This window comes from Cantharellus anzutake, assembly GCF_015039405.1.
Source record: "Cantharellus anzutake strain C23 chromosome Unknown EI90scaffold_11, whole genome shotgun sequence".
NCBI classification, from domain to species: Eukaryota; Fungi; Basidiomycota; class Agaricomycetes; order Cantharellales; family Hydnaceae; genus Cantharellus; species Cantharellus anzutake.
In genome coordinates, this window is record NW_024066961.1 from 128,606 (window position 1) to 146,203 (window position 17,598).

At 50.2% G+C, this 17,598-nt stretch overlaps 9 protein-coding genes and 1 non-coding gene across 10 annotated transcripts; 7 read left to right on the forward strand and 3 right to left on the reverse strand.

Moving 5' to 3' along the window:
* Positions 1-48: 48 nt before the first annotated feature.
* EI90DRAFT_3152508 (uncharacterized protein) lies at positions 49-1,299 on the reverse strand. The gene is made up of 2 exons (XM_039065794.1): positions 886-1,299; positions 49-832 (listed from the first exon to the last, which is right to left on the reverse strand). Exons 1-2 carry the CDS (start codon positions 1,209-1,211, stop codon positions 58-60), a joined length of 1,101 nt encoding a protein of 366 aa, XP_038919098.1. The 5' UTR covers positions 1,212-1,299; the 3' UTR covers positions 49-57.
* Positions 1,300-1,470: 171 nt separating this feature from the next.
* EI90DRAFT_3119545 (YjgF-like protein) lies at positions 1,471-2,054 on the forward strand (the record flags this gene model as incomplete). Its single annotated transcript, XM_039063217.1, has 4 exons — positions 1,471-1,504; positions 1,581-1,708; positions 1,764-1,838; positions 1,902-2,054. The coding sequence occupies 4 exons, from the start codon at positions 1,471-1,473 to the stop codon at positions 2,052-2,054; spliced, it is 390 nt and encodes a 129-aa protein (XP_038919099.1).
* A 621-nt stretch (positions 2,055-2,675) lies between these two features.
* EI90DRAFT_3144657 (20S proteasome subunit) lies at positions 2,676-3,772 on the forward strand (the record flags this gene model as incomplete). Its single annotated transcript, XM_039065174.1, has 8 exons — positions 2,676-2,700; positions 2,762-2,806; positions 2,853-2,878; positions 2,926-3,231; positions 3,285-3,343; positions 3,392-3,494; positions 3,554-3,649; positions 3,704-3,772. 8 exons carry the CDS (start codon positions 2,676-2,678, stop codon positions 3,770-3,772), a joined length of 729 nt encoding a protein of 242 aa, XP_038919100.1.
* A 130-nt stretch (positions 3,773-3,902) lies between these two features.
* Positions 3,903-5,822, reverse strand: EI90DRAFT_156058 (uncharacterized protein). The gene is made up of 5 exons (XM_039051904.1): positions 5,578-5,822; positions 5,374-5,523; positions 5,243-5,320; positions 5,148-5,183; positions 3,903-5,088 (listed from the first exon to the last, which is right to left on the reverse strand). Exons 1-5 carry the CDS (start codon positions 5,685-5,687, stop codon positions 4,008-4,010), a joined length of 1,455 nt encoding a protein of 484 aa, XP_038919101.1. The 5' UTR covers positions 5,688-5,822; the 3' UTR covers positions 3,903-4,007.
* A 725-nt stretch (positions 5,823-6,547) lies between these two features.
* EI90DRAFT_3045172 (uncharacterized protein) lies at positions 6,548-8,293 on the forward strand. The gene is made up of 2 exons (XM_039059392.1): positions 6,548-8,044; positions 8,103-8,293. Exon 1 carries the CDS (start codon positions 6,893-6,895, stop codon positions 8,042-8,044), a length of 1,152 nt encoding a protein of 383 aa, XP_038919102.1. The 5' UTR covers positions 6,548-6,892; the 3' UTR covers positions 8,103-8,293.
* A 179-nt stretch (positions 8,294-8,472) lies between these two features.
* On the forward strand, positions 8,473-8,588 carry EI90DRAFT_t77. The gene has a single exon. It is a non-coding gene; the product is annotated as a tRNA-Leu (tRNA).
* A 402-nt stretch (positions 8,589-8,990) lies between these two features.
* Positions 8,991-10,711, forward strand: EI90DRAFT_3152513 (enolase; the record flags this gene model as incomplete). Its single annotated transcript, XM_039065795.1, has 8 exons — positions 8,991-9,020; positions 9,080-9,095; positions 9,196-9,488; positions 9,549-9,783; positions 9,836-10,253; positions 10,304-10,345; positions 10,402-10,575; positions 10,627-10,711. The coding sequence occupies 8 exons, from the start codon at positions 8,991-8,993 to the stop codon at positions 10,709-10,711; spliced, it is 1,293 nt and encodes a 430-aa protein (XP_038919103.1).
* Positions 10,712-11,106: 395 nt separating this feature from the next.
* EI90DRAFT_3045175 (uncharacterized protein) lies at positions 11,107-14,039 on the forward strand (the record flags this gene model as incomplete). Its single annotated transcript, XM_039059393.1, has 6 exons — positions 11,107-11,151; positions 11,178-12,132; positions 12,186-12,289; positions 12,348-12,804; positions 12,854-13,162; positions 13,214-14,039. 6 exons carry the CDS (start codon positions 11,107-11,109, stop codon positions 13,972-13,974), a joined length of 2,631 nt encoding a protein of 876 aa, XP_038919104.1. The 3' UTR covers positions 13,975-14,039.
* Positions 14,040-14,424: 385 nt separating this feature from the next.
* On the forward strand, positions 14,425-16,534 carry EI90DRAFT_3279875 (CRAL/TRIO domain-containing protein). The gene is made up of 5 exons (XM_039066715.1): positions 14,425-14,870; positions 15,020-15,172; positions 15,291-15,466; positions 15,574-15,811; positions 16,100-16,534. The coding sequence occupies exons 1-5, from the start codon at positions 14,604-14,606 to the stop codon at positions 16,316-16,318; spliced, it is 1,053 nt and encodes a 350-aa protein (XP_038919105.1). The 5' UTR covers positions 14,425-14,603; the 3' UTR covers positions 16,319-16,534.
* EI90DRAFT_156745 (uncharacterized protein) lies at positions 16,489-17,226 on the reverse strand. Its single transcript, XM_039051912.1, has one exon. It carries the CDS (start codon positions 17,131-17,133, stop codon positions 16,783-16,785), a length of 351 nt encoding a protein of 116 aa, XP_038919106.1. The 5' UTR covers positions 17,134-17,226; the 3' UTR covers positions 16,489-16,782.
* Between the last annotated feature and the right edge of the window lie 372 nt (positions 17,227-17,598).

Here is a 17,598-nt window from a genome sequence, read left to right on the forward strand (position 1 = left end):
TACGGCCAGAATGGAGGGCATGCTGAAAGAGGAAGGTGGAGGCCGGTCTGTATTCACTCAAGAAGACAACAGCCCACAAAGAGCAAGTGCTGCATCCATCTCTTTTTGCCTCGTTGAACCACCGGAAGCAGATCGTTCTTGATGTGTACGCTTCTTGGAGGTTGATACGGGGAGCAAAGGGGTGGATGATGCTCGTACGATTGGGGTCCCCTGAGCATTGCGCACAGTGCGTATCTGAAGCGTCGACGGAATACGCAGCGTCGAGAAGCTTTTGGAACCGAGAGTGTGTGATCGAGAAAGTGTGCGCGAGTTTCCGTAGGGCTTCTCTAATGCCTTGGAAGGCAACGGGGGCCCGTATGGTGTCAGTTCTGGCAAGCGAGTGGAGGTGGTTGGAATTGATGCGAGTGATTGGCAATCGGACGGCGTCAGGACTTCCTGGTCTGTCTCTTCTGTACAAGAAGCCGAAGACACGTTTGCACACGCCCATTCCATAGTGACATTAGGTTTCCGTTTCAGTGATGAGAACGAGCTGGAGTTAAAAGCAGGCATATGCACGGACGAAGTGGGAGGAGAGGGGCTCTTGTGCCGATGAACTGGTGGGGGAGAGCTAGGAGGCGAAGATACCATATGTTCCCAGATATAACGCGCGTGTTGGGGGTGGTAAGACGTGTTGTAAGCAGATCGGGGACGGGGTTGGGGTAGCTCTCTCGTGCATGCAACTTCATCCAATGTAGGAAAATGCTGCTGACGGGCTCTCAACGTTTCTGCTGAATGAGCTCTCCGGAAATTGCTAGTTCTGAATTGATACCAGGCTTTGACAGCGCGCACCTCACTGTGGAAATGGATAGGATACAAGGTAACATGCAGGGCTTAGACCTAGCTTACACATTGAGATGGTTAGCTATCAAGCATTCCTGCGCATGCGTGGGGTTATGGTCTTGGGTGAAGGCGCGCTCCAACACGGCGACATGACGAACAGTAAGATGCTCTAGCCGTGGTTCCGGCGTGCAAACGCGTGTGATGTGAGCCGAGATTCCTAGGGCCGCCGACTGCGTTGATTGTTGAGTACATAGAACCCTCTGTGAGTCATTCTCCTCAGCTGAGCGACCAGCTTCTGGCGTCGGTGGGCAGACATTAACAATAATCGTAGGGTTGTAAACCGTGGCCTTCGCGTCTTCTGCAATCCCCAACATCCGTCTCTCAATCGGCATAACAAAGCAATCGAGAGACGGACGAAGTTCGCCTTGTTGAACGCGTTGCGACGCGTTGTCCGTGTTGTTTGGGATTCCCGGACCTCTCCGGGTGCTACTTATGTATTTAAGGATCACGCGGGCTGAGTAAATAACGTGTCCAATCAATACATATCATAAAATGAGATTTCCGCTGCGATCTCAACTGCATTTGACCCCTCGAGCCTTGTTGGCCAAGAAACTTCCTCATAAAAGCTCCATTGTTAGGTTGCGTTATTCTATGCCTACAGAAATAACAGAAGTGTCAACATTAGGTTACACGTGTGATTCCAGATCGGTACCCTGAAGTGAACTGACCCTCCATCATTGTTCGCCCCACCGGCGATCTAGATGCTCCTGGCGCAATAGGTCCATATTCTCAAGCCATAAAGGCTGGACCATATGTATTCTTATCGGGAAATATACCCGCCATCCCCTCGTCAGGAGAAATTGTCCAGGGTGGTATCAAGGAGCAAACGGTACGTGCAATAAAGAGGTTGGTTGATTTCCGTATGGTGACTAATTACCTTCAAGAAACAAGTCTTGCAGAACGTAGATGCAGTGCTAAAGGCTTCAGGAAGCTCATTGGATCGTGTCGTCAAGACTACTGTGCGTCGACTCTATCAGGGTGTCTAGTAGACTTTAGCTAAATAATTGCCTGTCTGGGCATAGGTATTCCTTAAGAATCTGGAGAATTTTGCAGAGATGAATGGTGTCTATGCTGAATATTTTGGACGTCACAAGCCAGCTCGTTCGACTGTGGAAGTGGCTCGTCTGCCAAGAGACGTACTCATTGAGGTTGAGTGCATTGCAGCCTATGATTGAAATACTGCACTCATTTCTGTAATACGTATACATGAAGTAACAGGAAAGAGTGGAATCCTAAGCATGCATCTAAAATAGTCGAGAATCCGCTCAGCCGTCCGAGTCCGCGGTCAGCGAAATTTTGAGTCGAAATAATATTATCTGTGCGATACTCCTTTCTTGTGTCCACTCGTGAGGTATATATTCCTTTTCTATGGTTTCCTGAACTTCCCGTTAAAGAGAGGTTGGTCACCTGCCTAGGATCAACTATTACTAAGTCGCGGAGGACAGGCGGATAACCCTCTGGTATTGACGTATCATTATAAACAGAGTGAGAGAGGCAGGTATGGTATGACTGCCGCTCTCGCCAGCATTGATGCTCCCAACTGCATGCTGCAGCCAACCTTCGATGGCGCAGAATTCACTCGAGCAACTCGAGCGTAAACACACTTGCTTTGTGACAATGCTTGGGTTGAAGCACAAACATACTCCAAACAAGATAAGTGGCAAGTGCAAACCAAAGGTGGGAAATTGACTCGAACGCGGAACCATGCTCATATGAATCTGAATTCACGTCCCAGGTCATGTGATACAGTCACGCGCACACGCGTCCAAGGACTCGCGTCCTCACGTCCAATAACTATGTTCTTAACCCGCTCAGAATATGGTACGCTGCTCAAGTGTCCACACCTGTAGCATCGAAATAAGCCTCTTTCCCTTACTTTTAGATCGGGGTGTTAACACATTCTCGCCGGAAGGCCGCTTGTTCCAAGGTTAGCACCCAAGTCGCGGTTTTGTCCAAGACTAAATTCCGCATAGTTGAATATGCTATCGAGGCGATCAAGGTATGCCATGTTTTTTGGTGCATGAATTGCGTAATAATTGTTCACAGCTTGGATCCACAACTGTGGGGATTGTTACCCCAGAAGGCGTGACTCTTGGGGTCGAAAAGCGAGTCCAGTCATCATTAATCGAATCATCATCTATCGAGAAAATCATGGAGATAGACACTCATCTGGGCTGTGCCATGTCAGGTCTCACTGCAGACGCGCGCACCATTATCGATCACGCCAGGGTTACATCGCAGAACCACCGTTTCACATATGATGAGCCCATCAAAGTGGAGAGTGTGACGCAAGCGGTTTGTGACCTTGCACTGCGATTTGGCGAGGGAGTACATGGTGACGAGGCGTTGATGGTATGTCATCGGCGCTTGCTTTGGGAGTTCCTAAACGCCTTGGACACGCACAGAGTCGGCCGTTTGGGGTTGCGCTGCTGATTGCCGGAATTGACGAGCTTGGGCCTCAACTGTAAGCCGCTTTTCATGTTACGATAATTTGTCTGCTCATTGCATTAAGGTATCACACTGATCCCTCAGGGACCTTCACGAAATATGAGGCAAAGGCCATAGGGAGTGGTTCAGAGGCTGCTCAGAGTGAGATTCAGGATAAATATCATAAGGTCGGTACCACTAGACAATTTGATTTGCGTTGTTCAACACTCAGCCAATGTGCCCACAGCACATGACGTTGGATGAGGCACATACTCTCACATTACGCGTTCTTAAACAAGTGATGGAAGAAAAACTAGATCAGCACAACGTTCAGCTCGCCCAGGCAAGTCTGTTCCCCATAGTCAAATCGGTCTGGAAGTTAACCTTTACCTGGCAGGTAACGAAGGAAAAGGGCTTCGAGATTTTAAGTGGAACCAAGCTCAAGTCTCTGATAGACGGGATGTGATGATGCACTACATGAAAACTGACTTGCAACTTGTACACCTAATATAAGCGCAATCCCAAAGGGCGACATTATAGTTAGTGCTACAAGGTTATATATTGATTGGTCCGTTTTGGTAAGATCCTAATTCAACCAATAAGTACGAAGTGCCATGAGCAAGTCTACACAACTGAAACAAAACCTGGAGAGGCACTTTTTCGAGAGCGGCAACGGGGGATTAATAGTGATGCTGGAGCATTCAATTTCCACGGTTTCGTTTGCACGGCTTCTTCCGTCGAGGGGTGCAATCATCACCATCGGGATTTGGAGAGGGGCGGGGGCGTTTGGCAGTCTGTTCATCAGGTGCCATAGGGTGCAGTGGCCATGGCGTAAATTCTGGAGGAGGCAGAGCTCCCCCTCTCCCATTACAGTGGCCGGGAGGGTGGCGATCTTTGGCCCGATCGCGTCCTATCGGCGCCTCGCACGATGGACAGATGAAGTGACCACACCAGGAAGGGATGAAAGATTCGAGTCGAGCCATTAACCTGGGATAAGACCCCTTTCCTTCCTCGATCGTACTGATGATTGGTCCAGCTGTTCGATCTTCACCGTACATCGAGTAGAACGCCGTGATCTCGTCGTGCTCTTCGCGAGTGGGCTCCAACCATTGTTCATCGTGGCGCTCCTCGAAACGGACCCGAAGGGTTGCAAAGAACAGAAGCGCAACAATGTCGATGCGTTGGTTTTTCGCAATGTATGAGATCGTATCGTTCTTGAGATGCACCTGCTGGAGATGCCTCCACCAATCATTTTCCTTCGATGATGAAGCAGATCTTGACTTGTGGAAATTGTCAGAACATAACGGGCACGGTCGGCGATCGTTTGTGCTTATTCCGATAGCCTTTTTAGCCTTTGCATCTCTCTTAACACCGTAGGCATAGAGTGCTCGGGGAATGAAGGGAAGGTCAGAGAAATCTGACGAAGGACTGTTCGGTGTGTTGTCCGGAGTTGACGAACTGGAGGGAATTGGAGGATTCGAGTCCGAACACCGGCAGGAGCCCACTCGGGTCCCTTGGGATGATGGCTGGGGCAGACCTGGCGCGGGCGCGGAGCATGACAGCCCATACCAGGGATTTGGTTCACCCTCAACGTCGGGGTCTTCTCCTGCGTACTCAGATTGTATGCCCCGCGTTGGATTGGGACTGGTGCCGGAAGGGGAGGAGAACATCGACAACGGTCCGCACGTTCCGTGTCTGTAATCCCAAGAGCCTGCGGAGGCTTCCACTGACAGCGCGCGTAAGGGGAGCAAACGAGAGCCTCCTGCATTGTTATATGGTAGCCTGGTAACAATGCGATTTAACACATAGTTTTTGCATGGATGAAGGCATTTCTTACGTACGTTATCTCGGTGTAGAGGTCCCAAAGAGTAGGCGGACTAATATTGTAACACACTCAAGAGCTGACTGCGACGAACAAGGATGGCCTCTGGCTTACCATTCTGACTGCTCTGGGATGACAATATCTTCATAATTTGGGAGAAGAGACACGAGGGAACCGTGTGTCAATTGGTTGCTATCCAGAATTTACTCAGTGAGCCATCGTTTTCGAGCTATGAACTCTCATACGTGTCAGGTGATGGACGACGAACAGTGGGGTTGGCCATGCTCAGGTCTTCTCCGAAAATAAATGGGTTCTGTGTCCCTCGGAAGGAATCGAAAAATTGCTCAAACATGTCGAAAGTGTGAGTCGCTGGTTGAAGTGCAGGGTGATGGGGGCTGCCTCAGTGACGGGTCTGAGTTTTTAAGATGTTCACAAAGCTTGGTACCTGCCTTCGATATAAACAATGGCCCCTCGAACAAAAGGCTCCCAAAGCATGCGCCTTGAATGAAAATCCAGGGAAGAGGGAATGTTCCGGCAATCCGCTTGCAAAGCGTTTCATCAGGCCTCAATTTAGGTGGCCCTGAAAAGGGGCCCAATGTTAGGGCACCAAACGACTTGGCCATCAATGAAGAGGAATCTCTTCTGAGAGACAGAGCACTTAAGGAGCAAATCTTGCAGTATAATTCAGCGGGACTTTTCTTCGTTACAGTAATACATTATTTTCACTCAATGACCGTATATCACCCTCGAATGAGTGATTGTACAGGGCCAATGGCCAGGTCAGGTGCGAATGCTCATCTCAGGGATTGTGACTGTCGGGGGTGCCCGCCTAAGTTATGGGGCCAAATATTCCCCGATCACCGAGGGAATCACAGGGTGCAATCAAAACCCCAGCGGCCAGATGATACGATTCAAAACGCAAGAGAGAGCAGGGACGACTCTCACAGAGAGGAAGTAGGGAGTTTTCCCAGAATGAGGTGTCCACAAGTGCTACCAAAGCGCTTGAGCGCTTTGTTCAGCTAAACTATCCCACGCCATGCCAGTCACATGACTTCATCCCTGGAAGAATCCGGGCCCTGCTCGCAAAGCACTTGAGGTTCCAGTGTTCGGATCAGTGATTCCTCACACATTTCTATTGTGTGCAGCTGCTGGGACATTCTGAGCCTTCGGATTGCCAGTTTAGCACGGATGAAGATGGCCGATAATGAGAGGTATGCCGGACAAGAGATTTGCGCAAGCGTGGACTGATGGCATTACCTGGTCATTTTAGTGTCAAGCGCTCGCTCATCCGGTCGCTAAAGGCCCGTTTGGCGCTGAGCAAAGAGGGAATCAACGGTCGGATTGCAGAAGTCACGGCTTCAGAGTCAGTGCGTTTTGCCCTCAAATAAATCCACAATCTCAGCCAGAAGTTAGTGTAGGGTGCTCAATAATTCTGGACCCGGGAAATGGCACGCACGGCTATATGCGTTAAGATCCGAAATTTCCGTAATTCAAGAAACCCTGAGTAGTGTCGAAGGAGAATTAGCCTTGGCCCAATGTGGACTCAATCGTTCCTTGAATGCCTCTTCTCCCACCCACCGACTACCTGATCGGCTTCTTGCGGAGATTTTCCGCCTTGGTGCCCAGACAGGCGACGCACGAGACCAAGAATATGCCTTTCTCGCCACTGTTACCTCAGTCTGCCACCACTGGAGAGAAGTCGCTTTGGCTGCTTCATTCCTCTGGACGCAAATAGCTATTAGTGCCGGTCATTATGATCCGCGAATGAGTGCATACTTGAAAAGATCTAAAGTGGCCCCTCTACGACTACATCTTATTGTGGACAATACGTTCATTAAATGGAGCAGGGAGAGACTTGGCGAATGGATCAAGGAGATCGAGCCTTATTTGAAGCGATGCACACGGCTCTCAATATCCACTTCTCAGCATGCAACGGCGAAGGCCATCTTTCCGCTACATGTACCCATGTCGAATCTCCGAGAGTTCGCGTGGGACGGTGGTTCTCCGCTATCCCATGATGATGACGAAGATGAAGATAACCACACTGTTACTTTCCTCGATCCATCCACTGTCAGCTCCCCTTCATACCGACTTACATACCATATGGGTGCTGTATCCATGGATTGGAATGATCAGATGGTTTCAAAGCTGGTCACGTTGAAGCTTTACGACTTGGCTGGGCGACCTACCCGAAGGATTTTACAACTTATTCCCCGTTGCACCAGCTTGAAGCGTTTGCGATGGGTTCAGCACCTTAGCGAAGATGAACAGCATACTGAGGCCCTCCCACCCTTCACGTCCACGTCCCTCGAAGTTCTTGACATCGACCTCCCCGACAACAGTGATGAAGAACGCAGTTTCATCTGGAACATGGACTTCCCTTCACTGAGATACCTCTCCATTGCCACTCGCTCCCTGAACACTCGGTGGGCAGACCGGGCCCTGGGGAGTGCGACGCGTTTTCCCCTTCTCATATCCCTCTGGCTGTCGGCGCACGCGTTCACACCGCCAACCATGATAACCTTCTTGCATGCCCATCCAAATGTTGAGCAATTCGGCTGTGGCATCAATCCTAACATCGGTGGTTTACTATCCCTCCTCGTCGAGCCGACATTTGTTGTGCCACGAGATTTCAAATTGTCAAATTTGAAGTTCATCTACTTCCTCAGTTCGTCACATTCTAGCAGCGTCTCCGCCTTGAGCGACTCCATTCGCTCTCTCTTTCGAAGCCGTGCGGGGTACGCGAGTTCAAAAGAGAATGGGAACGAACGCAAGCTGTTCAAGATCCAACTCAATGACGAATCCTGGACAGATCACTTGCCTGAAGACCTGGTGAAACTGAGGCAAGAATATGCCGGACAAGTTATCTTGAGCAATGGTGATGATTCTGTGCCAGATCGGTTCCGGCCCGTATAGGTGAGCCACAGGGTTTTCAGATCATCACTTACAATGCCTCATTCTTCCTCGTGACTAGAAACTTTCCCGCTGTCCCGCTGTTTATGTGTTTTGTTCGCACATCTGATGTCTGCTCGGATTCCTTATTGCATCTCCTAGGATATCGAGGATGTATTTCTAGTAGAAATAATTGTCCTTATTTGATCGGAATCTGACACCCCGCCGAATCAGCAACATCATAGCCATATTTACTGGGTGGGTTTCGTGGAGCAGCAATTCTTCCATGACGAAGCTAAGGGTAGCACAGCAGTGTTTTGAACCAACTGATGAGCCAGTCGATCTCGGTGATGTGCTGGGTGAAAGCCATTCCAGAGAGCAAAATTACGGTCGATTGGCAGTATTCTCCCTTAAAAACTCATGACGTCCGCGGTGCCCCCAAATTCTCGAGTGGCGAGATGACCGAGCGGTCTAAGGTGCTCGACTCAAGAAATAACCCTTCTTGCGCGTCTTCACGTGTCCTATTCGAGTCTCGAAAGAGGCGTGAGTTCGAATCTCACTCTCGTCAAGTTTTTTTTATCAACCCCCTAGGACAAGGAGCCTTGCTGAAAAATGCGTAGCTCACCTATCAGCATCAATTCCTCTACATACAACTTAATCCTATCCATCTTCATTAGTATTGTTGTATGTGCATACTTGTGGTTTGTGTCGGGGCCTGTGCATGCACATGTGCGGCTCGCTGAGCACATCACAATTTTTTTGGATTTCGCATCAGGAATTCTCCTTTCAATTGCCTTTCGACTTTCCATCACCCGTACGGGTACTATCGCACCGAGACCTGCCGCAAGCGCAAGCGTCTGCAGCCAACGGGAAGCTGACCATTGCGAGCAACTCCTTCGGCCACTTATAATTGGACCGGGAAGCCCCGTCAGCTCGCCATCGATTCACGATCTCCCACTCATCGACCATCATGTCCATCACCAAGATCCACGCACGCCAGGTAAGCTTATACCGTCAGTAAACTTTGGATACTGTCAAAAACCTTTTGTTCGCTGCTAGATCTTCGACTCTCGTGGTAATCCTACGGTCGAAGTCGACCTACACACCAAGAAAGGCTGGTTATGACTCCGATCCAACTCATTCTCCCTCGATCATACTCATCCTGGCATTTCAAGGTCGCTTTCGGGCTGCAGTGCCTTCTGGAGCGTCCACTGGTATTCATGAAGCGGTGGAATTGCGTGATGGGACCAAGAGCGAGTACGTTGGAAAGGGCGTTCTCAAGGCGGTTACGAACGTCAACGAGAAGATCGCGCCCGCGCTCATTGAATCTGGGATTAAAGTTACCGCTCAGAAGGACATCGATGACTTTTTGATCAAGCTCGATGGCACCCCAAACAAAGGGCTACTTGGTGCCAATGCAATTTTGGGTGTCAGTATCGCAGCCGCCGTAGCCGGTGCTGCTGAGAAAGTGGGTGATTCAAGATAGTGTTTTAGACTGGTTCCGACTCAATGAATCGCATACATGCAGGATGTGCCATTGTATCAGCATCTCGCCGAGCTTGCCGGTGTCAAGCCACCATATGTGCTCCCTGTTCCCGCCTTCAATGTCATTAACGGGGGCTCTCATGCCGGCAACAAACTTGCGTTCCAGGAGTTCATGCTCCTCCCTACTGGCGCGACAAGCTTTACTGAAGCCCTAAAGATTGGAACCGAAACCTACCATACCCTGAAGAAGGTCATTAATGCCAAGTATGGAATTGACGGTACGTCTTGCGCTTTGAGAGGCCCGCGAAATAGCCAAACGTATTCGATCAGCTACGAATGTCGGTGATGAGGGCGGCTTCGCCCCCAATGTGTCTGGCGCTGTGGAATCCCTTGACTTGCTTGTCGAGGCGATCAAGAAAGCAGGCTACGAGGGAAAGATTCAGATTGCTTTGGATGTCGCTTCCTCAGAGTTCTACAAGGAAGGGAAGTACGATCTCAACTTCAAAGATCCCAACTCGGATCCGTCCAAGTATCTCAGCGGAAAGGAGCTCGCCGATTTTTATGTCTCACTTATTAAGAAGTATCCCATCGTGTCCGTCGAGGATCCTTTCGATCAGGACGATTGGGAAGCTTGGACCCATTTCACCAAGGAGAGCGGAATCCAGATTGTGGGCGATGATCTTACTGTTACCAATCCCCTTCGTATCAAGACTGCTATCGAGAAGAAGGCCTGTAATGGACTTTTGCTTCAAGGCAAGCCACGGCAGTACTCGAGTAGATCGTCCCGCTGACAGTACCTAAGGTCAACCAAATCGGAACGGTTTCTGAATCCATTCAAGCGTATGGCGATGTTCCATAAATCTTGACCCTACATTCAAGATCCATGCATTTTATAGAGCCCAACTTTCTCAGAGCGACGGATGGGGTGTGATGGTCTCCCACCGTTCCGGTGAGACGGAGAACACCTTCATCGCGGACCTGTCTGTTGCCCTCGGCGTCGGCCAGATCAAGACTGGTGCACCAGCACGGAGCGAGCGCGTGGCGAAGTACAACCAACTGCTCCGCATAGAGTAGTTTTAAGTTAGATATTTTTCAGTGTAGCCGCTAAACCCCATTGACAGAGAGGAGATCGGCGCGAATGTCGAGTACGCTGGCGGGCGCGGATTGTCGGCTGGATTGACTCCTCCTGCTCTCATTTCAAAGTAACTGCCTCCCGAGTAGGAAAAAAATGGTTCAGAAATTCTCCTAGAGATGAAAAACCGGTCCCCTGATTACATAAGACTGCCAAGTACAAGTACATGTAATATATTTTGTTATCAATGCAATGGCTGTACACGCCGCTCACGTGAATTGAAGGCTGCACGCAAGCCGAACTCCGAACTGCGACCTTGGGCCAGCCTCCGACCGCGTTTGACCCACACGGCTGACGGTTCAACATGCCTTCTGGCGGAGGTCTTTTTTTCGCGCCTTAAAGACAGGACGGCCACGCTAGGCGGACGTTCCCCCGGTACACTACCTGCTCAACCGAACAAAATTCTTACGAGCCTGCTGCACCCAGATTGGTTTTGACAAGCGAGGATGAGAAGGGCACAGAGTTAACTATGTCTCCAGCAAACTCTAGTCGTATCTCAGTTGATTCCTTGCCGGTTGTTGGTACCGCAAGTGGAGCCAGCCGACTCCAGACCGAGACCGACCGCCGCCCCTGATTCTACAGCCACATGATCTACCTGATATTGACCTCGCGACTCCTACCACAGGGAATGAACCTGTTTCGGCATTAGATACAACACCTCGCCCCGCTCCAGATGCCCCCGTCTTCAACGACCCCTTCGTAGCCAGCAGCAACAGACAGCTCAAGCCCCCAGGGTGGGGGCCAGAGGCAACAAAATCTCCTAGCAGAAAGACATCCCTTGTGTCGCTCCTTCGGAAAAAGTCGTCGCAGAATTCGATGAAGCCCAAAGGATCCCCTGCTTCCCGTAGAGGGTCGCTTGCGTCAAGTGACGGGGGTTCTGTACGAGAACGGCAAGGTTTGGAGCACATCCCCGACAACTCTCCACCACCTGCTTCGCTTGTCATGTCCCCGACAACGATCTCATTACCATCCTCAGCGTATCTGTCCGCTCCATCTAAAGATTCTGATAACATATCACTCCGTTCGAATGTGTCCACTTCTGGAAAGAAGAAAGGCTTACGCGGCTGGAGTAGCCCCAAGAAGGCGAGTGGCCCCGCCGGGGGTATTGCTGGAGCGCTGGCATCATCGGGCATGTCGCTGGCAACCCATGCGACTGGGGGGCAGAATAGCCCCCCCATACCGAGGCCCTTACCAGGTTCCAAGCCTATCAAGGGCGCCACACCAATGCGAAATGGGACAAAACATGCTACAAGAACATCCATAGACAACGTTCTAGCTCGTAGCGCTCCTGGTCTTTCATCCCCGCCAAGGTCATCCGAAGAGCCAGATGGGTACCCAGGGGAGTTGTCAGATGAACTTTATGAGTCGCCGGACGGATTCAGCTTCGATGATGATGATATTCCAGTCACTGGATTCGCCGTTGCCAGCTCTAAGCGGAACGCTGACTTCCATGACCTTTTCCCTGACGTACCTGGAAATGATTATCTAATTGAAGGTGGGGATTTTGATCCTATGTTGGCTTTCTGTTCGTCATCAAACATCCCTTAGATTACGGCTGTGCCTTGCAACGCGATATTCTTGTTCAAGGACGATTATACATTTCCGAGAACCACATGTGCTTCCATGCCAATATCTTTGGTTGGGTCACGAATGTAAGGTGAACGTACAATTTCCAATTTCAATCGAGTGCGCTAAAACATTTCAACTTAGGTTACGATCCCCTTTGGCGATGTCACCTCTCTTGAGAAGAAAATGACGGCATTTGTCATTCCTAATGCTATCCAGGTCACGACGCGTAATGCGAAGTACACTTTCGCATCCTTCATAACTAGGGACACATCGTACGACGTTATTCAAAACATATGGAGACTCTCGTCGCCTCAGGGTGGAGGAGGTCTGCAACATGGAGAGAAAGTCAGTTTGCGATCTGCCGTTGGCAATGACTCTTTCATAGCACCGGAAGATGCCCCCTCAGCGACCGGTCGGGATGGTGATTTCGGGGAGAGGAAGCATAAGGCTACGCAGTGCGCATGCCTAAGACAGGGGCAGCATTTAAGCGAAACAATGATGAATTGCGTCATGCCGGGGACTCCAGAGCAAATTCAGAATCTGATATGGACCAGCGGATTTATGAGAGATTTCATGTCCAATAATCAGAAGCTGACTGGTGTGATCAGACCTCTCTTGTCAACAAGCTCATGCTCACTTGGTTTCAGATATTCAATCATCGGAATGGTCGCCTCAGTCCACCGGGTCACATCTTCTATCACGAACGATGACGTACACCAAACCCCTCAACAATAATTTAGGACCAAAATCGACAAAGTGCGAAATCACTAACGAATTTTTGTACGCGGACCCCAATGATTACTACACAACCCTAACGACGGCGAGGACCCCTGGCGTGCCCAGCGGCAACGTATTCTCGGTGAAGACGAGGACATGCCTGATGTGGGCAGGCTCCTGTTCCACTAATGTTATCGTTACAAGCATGGTGGAGTGGACCGGGCGGAGCTTTATCAAGTGTAAGGGGATCATCTGTTCGTTATATCCTGGCTGACGGGTTTTGGAAATAGCGATGATCGAAAAAGGTGCCATGGAGGGCCAACGTTCGTATCATGTGGACCTCGAAGCCGCAATGAGAGGCTACATTCAGGAGCATAAGACCGAGTTCTTCCCTGAAGGGGAACCGGAAGAAGCCGCGGTTGCTGAGATGACCTCGCTTCAGATCCCTGCCGCTCAGGAAGCGCCTCTAACACCTGAAGAAGCCCGGAAAGCTCGTCAGCTCGAGACTCCAGCTAAAGGTCTTCAATGGGCACTGGACACCTTTACTGGGGCTTGGAGTGTTGGTGTTAAAAGTGCGAGTGGTGCCTTTGAAATCCTTTGTGACATTTTCGAGAACACGTCTCGGCCCACGCTCGTCACGGTTGTCATCGTCGCACTTGTGCTAAGCAATATCTGGACATTGGCCAAATTCCAAAATGCCAGGTATGAACAAGTCGCGGTGAAGCGTCGACATTTTGGTTCGCCATACGACGGGACTGGACTGGAGAACGAAAATTTGAAGGCGGAGGCTTTAAGGGTATTGCTGGAAGGTGTCATTTCTCGATCGGGACCTGAAACCCCATTACACCCACCTGCGCCGCCGCCGCCGCCACCACCACTGTCATCATCTGCGGCGCTTTCGCCTCCCAAACCCCGGACGCCGGTAGGAGCCGAATCTTCGTCAAGTGAAGATCTCAAGAGCCTGCAGGAAGCCCTCGCCGAGATCGAAAAGCGCGTGGAGGAGCTCAAAGTCCAGCTCTCCAAGCTGGATGAGGAAATTATTAATTCATAGCTGCATCTGCTGTATAAGTATACCCTCATAACGTGTGCATGCCCTCATCTGTATTTTTTTTCCCTGCTTTTTTCTTGGTTTCAAGTATAATTGTGCGACTTCTACAACTGCGTATTCGAGGTTGCCATTCCTTTCACCACTATCATTAGCCCATACAGACCGAGGGTGGTTATTCCTGGTTCATGACAATGCTTATCTTGCCTCGTAACAAATGTTCACCATTGTTGTCTCCATAACCCATGTAATACTGGATTGGATACTCGCATTGTCAATATATTGAATTCGGAGTTGGCTGAATATCACCAATATTGTTGTTGACGGGCCACGGGCGCCGTTGATTCAAAACCTCGCATTTGTCAGCATGAATTCGAGGTTTCGCACGCCAAGAGAATCCCATCGGCAGCTCGGGATTGAACACGGGATGATTAAGCATGCTCATGCAGCGTTCCGGGACCCTAATTCCTGTTGGATTGGACCTTGACATCTGATTAGTCTGTCCCAGCATCCCGCCACTGCTGCGAGGGTCTTGAACTCACGAGTCACAGGGCCTGCATATTATTTCTGGTCGCTGTCACCTGAACAATTGGAAAGAATCCAGCGAGCCTTCGGCGCCTTGCTAGCGTGTTTACATGGCTTCTCCAACATCCAGTAGCGAACCCTCGGATGTGCGGACTGAATCTGCCTCTTCGCCTTTATCGAGTAATGGCGTCATTGGAGAACCTGAATTGGCAGGGATTCCAACTCGAGGGACTGGGATCGTGCCCCTAGGAACGGCCACCACCGGCAGTGCGATCGTGCGGACTGGTCGGATTTTGTTGGCTCCTTTGCCGAATGTGAAGCCAAAGGTGTGGCAGTATAGTGAAGAGCAGGAAGCGAAAACTGAGGAACTTCGAGCGGTACGTCTCAACAACAATATCCCTCTGACCTTGATATGAATGCTTTGTTTTGACGTCTCTCCGGCAACACTGAAACCCATGCTTGTTAATGTTCTGTGCTGCGCATGTATGCTCTTTGGGACTTCCCGGGCCCGTCGACACACTCATAGTATGCCAAGACGTTGATGCTACCGGAGACTGATGCATATTATCCTAATGAGAAGAAATGGCTCGAGGATCCCGGGTGCGCCGCGAGGTATATGAGGGCTAGCAAGTGGAGGCTCGAAGAGGCGAAGAGACGCATAAAGGGGACACTTGAATGGGTATGTTCTATTTTCTAGGTCACCACGCGATTCGTACATCCCTGAACTTATCATCCCCAATTTCTTGGTCTTCCTTGAATGATTACGGGATGGGGTTTCATCTATTGATCTTTTATAGCGCCGGGAGTATAAGCCCGATATCATACCAGCGGATGAGGTCAAGGAAGAAGCGCTCACTGGGAAGATTATCCTCAATGGATTTGATAATGAAGGAAGACCTATAATGTATCTCCGACCAGGTATGGAAAATACGAAGGAAAGCCCAAGGCAAATTAGACATCTTGTATTCCACATGTGAGCGCAGACCTTCATTCGTCACACATAACATCCGTACTTAAATTTTTATTATCACCGTACCCGGAATATCTGCGTACCTCTATACTTCTGCACATCAATGTCAGAGAACGAGCGATAGATTTAATGCCATCGGGCCAAGAATCTATGGCGTGTCTGGTCGATTACAACAGTACGACACTGCGAAACAGCCCTTCCATCTCAAACGGGCGTAAATTCCTGAGTATTGTTCAGAATCATTATGTAGAACGATTAGGGAAGGCAATCGTCGTGAACCTCCCTGCGCTTTTGAACTTCTTTTTTAAAGGGATATCGCCTTTTTTGGACCCTGTTACAAGAGATAAGGTGAGAGTCGCAATTAGCAGTTGTGACTAGCCATGGTACTGACAACTTCTTTTCAATATAACCGATGTGTGCTTGGTTACAAGATCGTAAGTCTGTGTCCGTATTCTTATCTTCTTTCCTACAAATAGATTGAATATTTATTAATGCTCGTTGAACTTCCTCCCCTGTACTATATTCCTTTCCCTTTCCCTTCTACCGCATGCGCAAATTCATCGCCACCCCTCCCTCGCGCTATCTCAACAATGGACGCACGGCTATGCACCGGATCCGACCTCCTCTTCTTTTCATCAGAAATTCAACCCTAATCTGCTAGACCTTTTCCCTGCAAATCAACTCGATGCTTCCTTACCTGGTGGGGAATATCAGTACGAATACGACCATGAAATATACTGGTCAATGCTATGTAAAAGATGTGGCGTCCGACCCGACGGGAGCCGATGTGAGCCTAGCACAATCGAGGGCCCGGAGATCGAGGTTGTTACGTCATCGCCGATGCTTCAGCCTTGACTCGCAGCCATCTCACTTTGTCTCAGGAAGGAACGGGGGAAGCAACTAGTGGTGGCGTTGGTGAAGATCATTGGGAGTTGGAAAAGAAGCGGTGGCAGGGGGTTGGTGGAGAGGGGAGTCCCAAAAGAAAGGGGTTCCGATGCCGGCTGGCTCTGGCCTGCTTCCCTTCGGAGGCGGCCGATGATGATCATGGTTGCGAAATGTTGCACTAATAGTTATTTCATGTCACCACCGCCTTAGAATTTCCTCCAAAGGCAATTATTTACTAAACATCGGTACTTGATGATCAGCAACTAGAGTACTCGCTTCGCTTCGTTGAACTCGGCACACAAAGTATCAGTCATCCAGAGATATATTGTCTCATGATTCCCCCAACTTCTGGCTTCCTGGTATCGCCAGAGATCGCCACCGGAGCCAGGAGTGGTTCCACCAGGGCGACCAGCGAGCGAAGTGCATCGCTGATCTCAACGAGCGAGCCAGCGACCTGAGCAACCGAAGCGCTCCTTGTCGGTCTCCTCCTGAGACGCCCCCCTCCTCTTCTTCCCCGCGCGCGCCGGCGATTCATTGTGTGTGCGTTGTTCAGGGCGCTCGCAGCGCGCCCTCACCCTCTTACATGCCACACAGGACGTGGATTTCCCGGAGCTGTTGACGCAGCTCAGGTTGCGTTCCTCCCGCTGCCGCTGCTTTGCTGCTCTCTTCGCTTGCAGCCACCGCCTGCGCTCTTGGGATCTCGCATTCCAGAGCGACTCTTCGTCACCCCTGTTTTCGACCAGGAGGGTGTCTGGCCAAGTCATTAGGTTGAGGTTGTGCGACATTGGTGTAGTAGTGCCAAGTGTGGTGAACTGGAAAAATGTTTTCGGTATTTGCCGAAAATCCGGTTTCTGCCTGTTTTGGGCTATCCCTAAGAAGGGGACTAGAAATGGCTGTTGCACTGCCAGACCTTGCTTGTGGTGAGGTTTTCATTTTCATTTTACATCCAATTGCACTTCATCTCCATCTGTCACGACCCGGCATTCCCCGGAGTCAGATGACCTCCTCCCCGACCTTTTCCCACGCCCGAACACCCCCCACACACTCTGCTCGCCACCCATTGCCATCTAACCACTTCCTGCCACTCCTCCACGACCCCTCTCCTAATTTTCATTGAATGACCTAGCGGTGCAGAGCGCCATGACCTTTTGTCCCATGTTTTGCCACACCCTGTTATCTTGCAGTGAAGGTCATGTTTGACCTTTGCTGTCTTAAACACGTGCTCCTTGTTTGTTTTCCTTTCTCTTTTC